Source organism: Lithobates pipiens, unplaced genomic scaffold (assembly GCF_037356315.1).
Source record: "Lithobates pipiens isolate NorthernLeopardFrog02 unplaced genomic scaffold, aLitPip1_a1.2 Scaffold_25, whole genome shotgun sequence".
NCBI classification, from domain to species: Eukaryota; Metazoa; Chordata; class Amphibia; order Anura; family Ranidae; genus Lithobates; species Lithobates pipiens.
Window position 1 is genome coordinate 82,476,678 of NW_027507787.1, and position 13,331 is coordinate 82,490,008.

At 37.9% G+C, this 13,331-nt stretch overlaps 1 protein-coding gene across 1 annotated transcript in view; it reads left to right on the forward strand.

The window, feature by feature from the left end:
* Positions 1 to 13,331, forward strand: part of LOC143929764 (LIM domain-binding protein 3-like) — a 110,561-nt gene that overhangs the window by 13,595 nt on the left and 83,635 nt on the right. The window contains exons 4-6 of the mRNA XM_077453740.1: positions 1,535 to 1,645; positions 11,563 to 11,610; positions 12,987 to 13,132. Of these exons, the coding sequence (XP_077309866.1) occupies positions 1,535 to 1,645; positions 11,563 to 11,610; positions 12,987 to 13,132 (305 nt within the window). The remainder of the gene's footprint in view (positions 1 to 1,534; positions 1,646 to 11,562; positions 11,611 to 12,986; positions 13,133 to 13,331) is intronic.

Here is a 13,331-nt window from a genome sequence, read left to right on the forward strand (position 1 = left end):
GCTCATCTCAACCATTCAGAGATGTTTCTAAAAACAAGAGGCTGTTTTTGCACGTAGCTTGCTAAGTGCAAGAGAAAATATCCTGGGCAGCTAAAACCTAAGAACATTATTCTACTCAAATAATCAAAATATGCAGCACCCAAAATAGTAATTGTCTTGTCATCAAGGGTGCACTCACACTGGCAGTTTTGACCGATCCTGGGCATGGTTCAACTCCTTGGTCCAGTTCAAGTGGTTTTAAAACTCTAACTATACCCAGTGAAGTCACTATCCTTGGGTGATAAGCAGAGATGAAACAAATCAACCTACATATGTTGTACCTGTCTATCTGCAGTCTTCTCTTCTCTACATCTGTTTAAAGTGCTGAATTTATAAGCTTCTCTGTGACCTCAAAAGAAAGGGGGTGGAGAGCTGAAGTTACACTCTACAGAGCTCAGTGAGGAGAAGTCTGAGAGCTGATTGGAGGGAAGAGACAGGCCCCCCCACACAGCTCACAGGAACAGAGCTGAAGCTGTCAATCAGCTGGAGGTCCTTCCCCCGTTATCATTTTTCTATTGATGTCAGGAAAACTTATCACAAGTGATTCATGCTGATAGCAGAGGAGCGAAGCAGCAGACAGAAATGGTACTTAGTGCTTTTAATTGAGACAAGTACACACTATACAGGGATATGCTTTGTTCATATATTATGTCTGAGGTTCATAACCACTTAAAGCAAACATTGCTCAGGACCAGATGTGTTTGAGTGCAAACTGTACCAGAGCTCATAACTCTCCATAGATGACTATGCACAGAAGCAGTGATCACTGTGGTCTGGTTAGCAGAGGTGATGATGTAAGTGTGCTTGGGAACACTTGACCAGTATGAGTGAGGATCAGTTGGAGAGTGGAGAGGGGGTGCTTCTGTGTAGTTTACCAAATAGAATTTAAAAATATTTCCTATTGCTATATGACATTAAGGACTTTCATAATTTATTGAGCCTTAAAGTTTTCACTTCCAGACAACTATCATTTTCAGATGGGGAGGCCAGCGGTGGCATGCTAGTTGTCTGGAAGTGATGCTGATCCACTGGCTTACTGCATTACAAATGTACAGATAATGATCTGGCTTTTTCTGAGCTGTATACTTATCCAAGTCAGTGATTCGGAAGGTACCAAAGGTAGGATAACAACCAGGCAACTAGCACTTTCAAGAGGTCAGCAATGGCAAACAGCTCCCCTTTTTCTCCCGTCAGGTCTATGACAGATATATATATAGCAATACTTTTAGTATTATTTTGTAATGTGTGGTTATTTTTATGTTTATTCAAAAAATATACAATATGCCAACAGTAATTAAGGGAAGGAGGATTTTGACAATGATTATCAAAGTGGATTAAGTAGAACAGTATCTAATGATATTTGTTGTTTGGAACTTTCATTGGTAGTAAATGTCTTGCTGTGGACATTTCATGGAATTGTGGTAATCGAGGGGTCTCAGCTGCATTTCATCTGTCTGTCTGTTTTGTGTCTCATGCATTGCTGTGTCATTTGCAGAGCTCCAACTGCTGCCAGCATTTCTCCTTCACAGAACAAACCCATCCTGGGCGCTAAGAACATATCTGCTGCAGCCTCCACTATATCTTCTGCCATTTCTTCACAGTCTAGGTACACATTTGCTTCTTTGCGTCATGTTTTGAACGTGTTTCCATATCTGTTTACTGTTCATGCTCATGCAACAGGTCATTGTACATGAACTATATCCTTGATAAATGGTTGGAGCACAAAGGTTCTATGCAATAGCTGTGACAGCTGTACCTTGTAACATTATTTAACAGATAATGATATTGTAAATGTCAAAAGGTTTTACATGTGCTTATTTTGCAAGATGTAAAAATTAAATAAAACTGCTAATGAATTTTAAAGAAAGTGCTTACTTTGTCTTGAAGTTAGCATTGGTAGTTTTATTTACATTTTGTAAGCACTGATAATAAACTGAGGTTTGAATTTATTGGGTTACTCAACTTGCTTGTTAAGACGCTCATTACTGCATTACGGAAAAAGCCAAATGTTTGTGCTTATTATGTCAGGATTGCCTTCCAGTCATAAAACCTGCTTTACAGAAAATAAAACACAAGACAAAAAACATTTAAGCACCTGTGAATTTGAGGATTTTAGAACTTTGTATTGAACTAATGATTACCTTTAATTCTTAAGTCAATGCTAGGTTCATCACCATTTTCTTTTCTACAAAAAAGAAGAGACATTGCTTGATACACTTAAACATTTAGAGGCATTTTTCGAATCAACAAGGGCTCTTTCTAGACTATTTTCTTTTAAACATCCAAATTTTCTTCAATACAGGATATCTGTTAGTGGAGCTGAAAAATTTCAACATCTAACAAAATTTTCATATTCCAGCTTTGGGGGTCACAGCCAGACAAGAATATGTATCTTGTGTAAGAAGTAAATACTTTCTAAATGATCATATTCATTTTAAGCAGGAACCATTTGAAGTTATGTTTGCATTTTTCCCATTGCATTTCAGTGATGCGAGCTCCTGTAAAAAATACAGACTTTTAAAATAGCTGTGTATAATTAAAGGAACCATTTGTAACTAAAAACTAGGCCTCCCATGCAACAGTTGTTAATATAGTTGCATTACATAAAGGTTGGGCCAAGTTTCAAAGGTTAGGGTGAATGGAAAAATACATAACATGAAGAATAGCAGTATTGATAGTGTTTCCTGTGTTTTAGATGGATGTTAGTTACTATGCCAATCATCTATGCCATTTAGTTTGTCTTTTTTTTTTATTGCCAAATAGTTGTTAAGCCTTGGAAGAATGTCATAAAATATATACTTCTTGCCTTGGTCTTTAGGTACACTATAAGTATTTTGCATGTAGTGCTGTACCAATTTTCAGGGTGCTTGTTCTCTGCATATATTAGGTGTGTTTAAGCCTAGGTTCACACTGATGCAGTGCGATTTGAAGTGGTTCAGATGCGAGCTTGATCCTATGGATACAGCTGTGATTTCTGTGCTGTAGTCTCACTCTCGTTCAACAAACAGTACTGAAAAATGGAATTGTATTACTTTAGGACAAATAAGTGATCTGCCTGCAGATTTGATTCAAGTCTATGAAGCCCAAAATCACACTGCACTGCAATAAACACGCACAGGACCCTTTTTTAAATTGCATTCAAATCGCACTGCATACAGTATATGTGAACAGCCTCCACAGAAACTCATGTTATTTCACTTTTAATGCAATTCCTTGGGTTCTGGAAGATATCCGAAATCCCATCAGCGTGAATCAGTTATTTATACCTAATATAAAATAATTTATTGAGATCGTTGTGTCACATTAGCTTTTGTTATACAATAGTAATAGTTTAATAATCATACATAGTAAATTAGACTATAATGTGGCACTCAGAAATCAGTAACTAATAACTGTTAAGGGTGTTTGGCCCTTTTGCATTTCCAGGTTTCTTGGTCTTTCACCAAAAGTCATTCTTGACTATTAAATCTTACATCAATTACCTAAATAGACACCATTATCAAGAAACATTTTTCACTCTGCTTACATATACAATTTCACACTTACTAATGCTGGTCTAGCATAGTAATTCATTATGCCTTTTGTCAGTAGATTTATTCATCCTCTATCACTTAAGGACAGTGTGTGGTCAATACCACTACTAGACATTTCTATTATAGACAATGTTTCCAAGTGATGAGAATTTATTTCATTGCTTTCTTTTATCATTTAGTACATTTCTAATTAACCATGCAAGTGCATTGGCCATGATTACATAGAAGTCATTTTTCTACCTCTAACTGATTCCACTGAATTGGATATTCCTTAGATTCATTTATTCCAGGTTGTGATAGTCTCCATACTCCCAGGGTTTGTGTTATAAATGTTTCCTATGGGTCCACTGCAAAACACACCTTCCTAAATATTAATTTCAGACACCATTGTTATTACAATAATGGAATTCGTGAGGCCATGTTTGTGTCATAATGGCCATAGGAGCTTTACAACATTACTCAAAGTCAAAAAATCTTTACATATCCTAGCCACTTATCCTCATTTTTGGTTCGGTACGTCCCTGTTCACCGTTTCAGGTCAGATTTCAGTCCAAATTTTTGGCTGAATTCAAACCTGAAATGGACCAGAAGACGCACAGGACCCCTGTGCAATTCGCTCCAGAGCTGCTCCGGAGATGTAAGATCCAGCTCCATTGAGAGCCAGTCACAATCTCCTGACATGAGAATTGGATGGGGGGAAACCCACACCCAATTCGCAATAGTGTGAGTCCAACCTAAGAGCTGGGGGAGAAGAAGCAGCAGCACACGAGCTTCCCAGTGAATGACTGTGCAGCAGGGGTGTGTCAGGACAAGTTTGATCATTGGAGGAGAGCAGACTGGGTTCCCAGAATAGAGAACTGACCATGCTGTGTTCTCCTGCCCAGTGCGGTCAGTTTTTAATAAGAAAGCAAGAAGACTATTAAGAACACCAGGGATTTCACTTAAAGGAAGCAATACAAAGAGAACAGGATAATTTCTTATACAAGTACATGGTGCAGCAGGCAGCAGCAGTGTTGGGGTAACAAACGCTTTAAGACCACCTATGCAGTTATACTAATGACGAGGTAAAGGTGGTCACATGGTCATTTTAAATATATTTCGGTACTCTAAAATAAAGGTGGGGGGGTGTGCAGGGAGGTTTTAGGAAGCAGTCTATGAATAGTTTTATGAATCCTGGACTGATCATTTCAATTATATAGCCTACTGCTCAAATTCACTACCAGCCACAGGACAGCAGCAGATAAGCAACATTTTGAGGCCAAAACTCCCAGTATCAGAGCACTATTAAGTAGTATTAGAAAGCATACTAGGAAACCACTGATTGGAAAATGTGAATTTGCAGTAGACCAGTAGGAATAAAGCTACAAGGCTTCATGCATTGCTAGAATATAAAAGGTCTGGATAAGAGAGTCTGATCCATCTTCTTTGTCTGGATATCCATGTCTTGCAAAATGGTATATCTGTATCTGGTTGGATTCATTTTCTCACTTAAATTGCCAAGCTCATTAAGGAAATTTACCATGGTCTTGGTTTAAACCAGATGAAAAAATTATCATAATTGACCTTTTTTTTCCTCAAGTCTTTGGAATCAGTATATCAAATGATGCACATTCTTGCAAAAATTTCAACTAATGAAAACTGTATCATTGTTTTGGTTAAGCAGTGAAACTCAAATAACAGGAAATATTGCTTATAACATTTTTGAAGGCCTGAACTAAAGTTTCTTTCCCAGGATGCTACTATCTAACATTTAACTCTTACAATAGTTATACATCCTGATATGTTCCTTTTTTCCCTATGCAACTTTTTTCAACGGGTAGATACACATATAGGTCTCCCATGCTGCCACCAGCCTTGGAAGCCCTTTATATTACACCTATATTCACTACTTCACCTCTGCTCAAGAAGAGAAACGTAACAACTAAAACAACAAAAAGAACTGGTGTCTCATATCAACCAAGAAAAGTATCTCCGAGGTACAGCTACAGCAGCTGGCTAGATATTAACAAGTTCCTTCCTTCAGTGCTGAGAGGTCAGCAACTCTTCATCCACAGTCAGACAACAAGGATAAAGCTCTGTTGTCAGACAAGACTTAAAGGGAAATCATCATTTACTATGAATTGCATTTAGCATTTTGATATCTTGTTGGTTGGTCATGCTTCAAATGAAACCTCATTAAGGATACCATATTTTTTTAAATATGTAATATAGAAGATCAAAAATAGTGAAGTCCCACCATGAAAACAAGTACATGATTTTTTTTGCAGGCTAAGAAATTGATTGACACTTATCCCAACATTTCTGAGAATATGCTTGGGGGAAAATAATCGTGGATCTGTAATATGCACTTACAGTTCTCAGGCACCATACTAGGTCTTGTGCCCCTCTCTCCAGTCATGGGGTCCAGCAATGCCTTGGACTGCATCAACTCCCTCATTTTTAGATACATTTAAGTTAACTCTTTACACTGCTTGCATATAGTTGAATCAACTTCACTGCATAGTAGACATGTGCATTTGTTTTCGCCCGAATGCATTTTTGTCTGGATTTCAGGTATTTTCCTTTTCGTTTTGACAAATGATAACGAAAGGACAGAATCCGAAAAACGAAAGATCCAACATAAATAAATGCTTTATTTTTGTTTTCGTTGTTACAACAGTTCGATATAGAATAGCAGATTCGATGTGACTCTGACAATAACTATCTGTGTCTATTGAACCTGTGTTCGAATGTGCCTAACCTTACCTCTATTAGTCCAAGATTATATAGAGAAAGGATTCGACAGAGAGAAAAGATTCTGGAATTGGGTGGGGGAAGTAAAATAAAAATAATGATGATGATGAATGCTATTGGCTGATTGTAACCAAAGAGGAGGAGCAGTAAAATAGCTAGAACTAAGTACACACGTACAGCCAACTTACTTTCACTTACGATTGCTAGCAGAGAGAGACACAGACACTGAACCATTTCAGAAGACAGTCAATCTTAGCTGGTCTGTTTGAATTGTCACTTGTCAGAGAACCCAAATTATTATTAAGCATAAGCACAGTAGCAGAACAATAGTGAAGCAAGCTACAGTTCAACTTAGCTTTTTCCTAATAGTCTCCTGCTATTGTGTTAGTGTGAGAACCTTATAGTGATACTAGTGTTGCTGCTAGTGTTGTTGTGATAGCCTCAGAGGCTGCCTGTGTTGTGGGGGGGGGGGGGGGAATTTATTATTATAGAATCTTGTTACCTGTCTGATCACAGATCGCTATCACCAGTTTCTGTTTGAACGAGTATATAATAAATATACAGAAACACTTGTAGATGGCCCAGGAATGCCCTCCAATGCCTCCATGTCGCTCTCACAATGGGTTGCTGCCATATTCGTTATTATCAGTCACTCACTATCTGACACCTGACACTGTGAGACTAAGGCCGCGTACACACGGGCGGATTGTCTGCCCAACTTAGTCCGCTGAACCGTGTTTCAGCGGACAATCCGCTCGTGTGTGGGCTTCAGCGGACTTTTTCAGCGGACAGTCTGACGGACTTTGTCTTTCGGAATTTCCGTAATTTTGTCCGTCCAAACTTGGTTTTGTCCGTTCAAACTTGGTTTCAGCGGACAGTCCGCTCGTGTGTAGGCAAGTTGGACGGACTAAGTATGGCGCATGCTCAGAAAGCATTTACACGGCCGAAGGTTGCATTGCAGTGTATTGGACGTCGTTTTTCTAGTCCCGTCGTACGTGCTGTACACGTCATCGCGCAAGTTTTCAGCGGACTGTCTGTTCATCGTGTGTGGTCAAGTCCGTTCATTCAAAATTTGGACGGACTGTCTGTCGGATTGTCTGACGAACTTAGTTGGGCAGACAATCCGCCCGTGTGTACGCGGCCTTAGACCATTCATTCAACATGAATGACGGGGATCTGACAAAGCAACAAAAACACACAGGTTTATAATAATATTTGATGCAGCATCGAAACTGTATGATGCTGCAATCGTACATTCCGGAGTCAAATGCTCCGCCTATAGGCTATATAGAGTTTAGCAGCTCCGTCGAATCTTCTTTATACATTCAACAGACACCATAAGCCTTCAAAGACAGATTCGACCATAATTCATGTGGATTTTCGGACTAATGCAATTTTTGAATGAAAAACAAAATAAATAAAAACAAATTTCGGGAGTAACTAAATACATTTATATTTCGGACAAAAACGAAATTCCGAAACAAAATATTTCACTCTGCACATGTCTACTGCATAGGCAGCTTCTAGCGATAATTCACTCCACACCTTTTTCTGACATGTTTCACCCCCTATATGAGCTTAGCTGTTTAGTCCTTCTGTAACTAGATTTTTATGACTAAGCCCAAGAAGAGAACAAAAAATATCAGAGACAAGGTGTGGAGTGGAGTGTCTCCAAAAGCTGTCTATTGAATAAAGTTTACCCAATTCCATAGAAAGTGGTGTGTGGGGTGATCTTGATTAAATCTATGTATAGATCTGACAGTTTAACATATAGAGAACCAAAAAAGATTCCATGAGGCAAACAATAACAGCTGCTTTCGTTTGTTTATAAATGCTAGTTGTCTAGCTATTAGGCTGACCAAATAGCTTCAAATAATACTTTTGGATTCACTGACGCAAAACAAGTGTGCAGTTTTGACTTCACTTTGGCTTCACTTGCTGAGGTTTGACTTCACTTGCTGCATATTTGTTTCATAGTATTAAATGTTAGAGACAGCAAGGCATTTTTCTTATATTTCTGGTTTCTTTAAAGCAGAAGTAAACCCATTAATTTAATGGTTTCCTAAAATGACTACATTTAAGGCATGCAATGGATGATAAAAGTAAATTTACTTGTTCTCTAAACCAAACTGTTAAACCATCCAATGGCTGACATCATAACTGATCTAATGTGTGGTGTCATTTCAACTGGGGATCCAACAAATGGCAGCTTGGTTGACTGTAAAGGATAGGAGGGTCTGTTCCATTTTAGACATTACCAGATGAACAATTTTTGGTAAGATGGAGTCTGGGACTTATTTTACCTCTGAAGATATATATATTTTTTTCAAATAGAATTGGAAGTGGTCCACAGTTATCAAGCACCCTTTTTAGTTTAAAACAAAATCTCTTCTGTACTGAAACCATATAAAATCAGTCGAAGCAAGTTAATTCTGTTAATTTGTTAATGGAAAAAATGCTGATTATGGCAATTTTCTATAAAGTGATCATTTCCCTTTAAGGAGGAAAATAATTTCACACCTTGCAAGCACTCAAGGGTTTTTTGTGGAACATGGATTTCCACAAAGCGTGTGCTCTTAGCGGTGTTTTTAGATGTGCCTTTGACTAAGTTTGCTTTCATTTTGCTTAGTAATTCTGGCTAACAATAAGCTTTTTGGTGTTGCCCTCTTTGTCAATCTTCCTTTTACCTTGTTACAAAAAATGGATTTCAAAATGTAATATTTTGGTCACCTAATTGTTGGACATCCAATCATATGCTTTTTTTCTTTACAGCAAAACTGCAGGAATTAAACGTCTATTGATAAGCGGATGCTTTAGACTAAAAGGTTTTGTTTCGCTAGTTGCATTTTTCATCTTTATAACCACTGTTTCAATATAGAACAAATTTCAAAGCTGTTTTTAGTTCAACAGGACCGTTCCAACTTCTGGAGTCTATATAGACAATGTTTACAGAAATGGGTGTGTTCTTTCTATATCTGTAGATATAGGTTTGGACTAAAAAAAAAAAAAAAAAATGACCACACAGCAGTATTCATTTCCTTAAAAAGAGGAGAATAGGAATATTTTTTATTCTAGAATCATACTTACCTAGGTGGATGCAGAATCAGTCCAATGCTGCATCTGTCCCCTGCCGGCTCTAAGGCTGAGAACCGAGCGATCAAACACCACCAATCGCTCAGTTCTCAGAGCTCCTTGAGAAGAGAGCCTGATGACTGTCAGTCACCAGCTCTCTGCTCTGCTCCCCCCCCCCACACTCATTGGAGTGCTGATCTGTGGCGGGGTAGGGAGCCGCCAGCTCAGATCCTCAGTGGCTTGTTGAGAGGCTGAGAGGCTGAGTTGGGTGCTGGTCCAGGCATGTGGGCTGATCCAGTCACAATCTTTCTTTTGGACAGCCTATGTTATGTCAGCCGACAGCAGGCTTCAGGTCACAGGAGTGCAGAATGAACTGCACTTCTGTGATCCACAAGAGAGGTACAGCCAAACAAGCTTTGGCTGTACTTCTCCTTTAAGAAGACTTATGCCAAAATGAACTCCCACTCCATCTTAGTGTCCTGCCTCCTTACAATATTAAATGAGTTTTCAATTTAAAAAAAATCCTATTGTTTCTCACTTATCCTTGTAGAAAACCTTGCTCCAACTTTCTATTATAGGCAGCCACATGACAAATGCAGAGGCATTGGTCATCTCTGTCTGACTATGAGACAGTTATGCCCTTTTAGCTGTAATAACATGACCAATGCTTCTGTGATGTTAACAGTCAATGTGAAAGTCCAGAGCATTGCTTTTCTTAGAAAAGTAAAAAGTTTGATTTAGTTCTGTTTAATAATTACATATAACAGTGAATATGTGACGTTCTTTATTTGCCTCACAGTCTAAGCATATTTTCATAGCTTAAGTTTAAATGTTCAGACACTTTGGATATCCTTAAACCTTTGTATATATAATTTTTCCACAATCTGTTTTATGTCTTGTACACAAGAATGTGGTTTCAGAATTTTTTTTGTTTTATGTCTCTGTAGGAGAATCTGTCACAAAGGAAAGTGCCGTAAGGTTGATCTACTAAAACTCTAAAGTGCAAAATCTGGTGCAATTCTGCATGGAAACCAATCAGATTCCATTTTTTTTGTCAAAGCCTGATTGAAAAAGCTGAAGTTAAAAGCTGGTTGGCTACCGTGAACAGCTGCACCAAATTTCACACTCTCCAATTTTAGTAAATCAACCCCTTTTTCTGTTTTAAAGTTTTACATTTGTCCAGGGCATTCCATGATTCCCACGCTGCATATCAGTCCATGTGTACCTGTAATTTGCTGTAATCTTCTTCTTGGCATCACTACTTAGAGAGTCACAGATCCAGAACAAGAATTCACATCAGGTGTTCCACCACTGCATTGGCTGCATGCCTGTTCCAGATCAGTGACTCGCCAATCAGTGAAGCAAGAACAAAAAACACCCCTTGAAAAATATGGTGGTGGTGGCTATCTATCCAATGAAGCTAATTTTTAAAACATACAAGAAAAAAAAAAAATTACTATGCAAGCCAAAATAATACATCCTCTGTCACTTGGCCAATAAAAGGTTTGCCTTTTTTTAGTTCCAGTCATTCACACTGTTCCATTTACTCTCCATCTATGAATAGGCAAATAAAATATTAAGCCTACAGCAGGCCATTTCTTCCATGAACCAATGACCAACTACAACGTATTAAGCTTCTACACTGTTATTCGAGGAATGGTTTGCTGTATCTATGATTAGATCTGTATTATAGGAAATTGTGATACATGTTGGGAGCCAAATCCTTTGGAGTAAACAGCAATAGGATTGCATTTTAACTTTACATTATCCTTATATTACAAACTGAATTACAAAGACTATTTTATCTACCAGGTTTACAAAAAGTAATAATGGAATAAAATACTCGGTTTGTTCACATATAAATGTTTAATTTGAAGAGTGTGCTTAAATTGCATCCTATTTTTGTTAGTTCAGATACTCAAATGGCCTACAAAAGGCCACTATGACTTTTTTTTATTAACAATGATAGTGTGTATACATATGTGAAAATATTTGGTACCACTGCATTTTTGTTCAATTCTTCACATGCTTTGAAAGTGATCAACAAGGTCAACAAGGATCTGTTTTATTTGTTTCATATGGTGGTTATATTGAAAAAGATGTCACCAGCCATTCTATGGGTAACAATCACTAATGTAGATGTTTTATGCAGTATAACAGACATGACCTCTTGTTATTCTTTTAGCTTTCATCAGCAAGCAACCTTCTCATCCAGCTACCAGTCAAAAATAAGGTATAGGCATTATCTGTGTAGTGTTAACATAGTGTTAACTGCTATAATATAAAAAGTAACCAACCTACTAAACTCAGTACTGTTTTTAAAAGTTAGATCTTAACTCACAGCTTACCATTGTGCATCTAGGTAAAAAGCAGAGTATAAGGATCGTGGTAAAGTAATTGCCCCCCTCCTGCCTGGTGTGCTTTAAGTATTAACAAGGTGTTGGCAGAGCTACAAAGTGGACATACAAATGTATGTGTGTTGGATAATGACAGACTTGTCTCATGTAGCCCCACTGATGAAGCATCAGATTCATTTTCAGATCTCTTCTTGGCCCCAAATAACACCTTCTACTTTCCCAAGAGTCCTGTTGTTCATCTATATGCCTTCTCTGATGGCACATCCTTGGATGCTTTTCCTGTCTCTACCACTATAGGTTTACTGGTAAGCTTCCTTGAGTGAAAATAGTAGAGGTCAAAGAACAACCCATCTTTAGATGTCTTCGGTTTTCCACTGAGGTAGTAGTTGGGGTTGAGGAACTTGTATAAATATATTTAACGACAGTTTAAACATGTTCCCAGAGGCTACAATGACCATTAAGATTATTCAATAAAAAAAGCAAGACACGAGTGCAAACTGGAGCACCCATATCAACCAGTCAGATTCTATTTTGTAACGGCTGGCTCTGATAAAGTGATTTGGTTATTTCAGATGAATGCATTTTGCTTCTTGCTCAGTTTATTGAATATGCCCACATCTTTGTTCTGGATGCTATGTCATGGCTATGTGTATATACTTGCCAACAGTCCTGGATTGAGTGAAATGGAGACCAGTGCTGCTCATACATGGAATCTGGTGAGACGGGGCATTGGGATTTATTTTATGCGGGACCTGAGAATGTTGGCAAGCTTCATGGTGACAGAAGACAACCATTTATGTAAATGCATGGATCTCATCAGATCATCAACATATGGCTGTCTCATGTGCATGCATATTACATTCTTCTTAAAGGTCTTGTGTGTCTTTGTGTATTTGTTTCATGAGCATTTTTAATCCACAGAAAGCCATATGACATTAACGTAAACTAACTTTAAAATTCGTTTTTTTTTCTACTCTGTGAAAGTGTTAGGAAATAAAAAAGTGTTAAGGAGAGAAGCTCATAACTAACGTTAACAATTTTTATTTTTATTTTACTCTGTGAGAGTAGGAAATAAAACTAGTGCTAAGGAGTTCAAGCTCATATTGAGTGATATATAAGCAGCTAACTAGGAGACAAGATAAATGCATCCCTTAAGGTGGTCTATAGCTTACTGCCTAGAACTTCCATTAGAAATCTGCCAATGCACTTTGCTTAGCTGTATCTTACACTTAACATATCCTTTTGATTTCAGTGCATCTAGCCAAGGAGTTTCTTCAGCAACTGCTGCCAAAGGTCCTTTGCCTTATGGAGGGTACAATGAGCCTTCTGCTCCTGCTCCCAAACCACGGGTAGTGACAACTGCAAGCATCAAACCATCTGTTTACCAACCAGCTCCAGGTAAGAAAAAAAAATGAAAGTAAATCCATTTGCTTTTACTATTACAAGTAAAAGAAACTATTTCTACTGTTAAAACTAACCCCAGCTGTAAGACTTGTTTTAATTTTGTAGATACACATTCACCCAAAACCTTTCTGCTACTAGATTTCCCAATAGATATTCAAATAAGTGCACTAAACATGAAGGACTTAATCTAAAA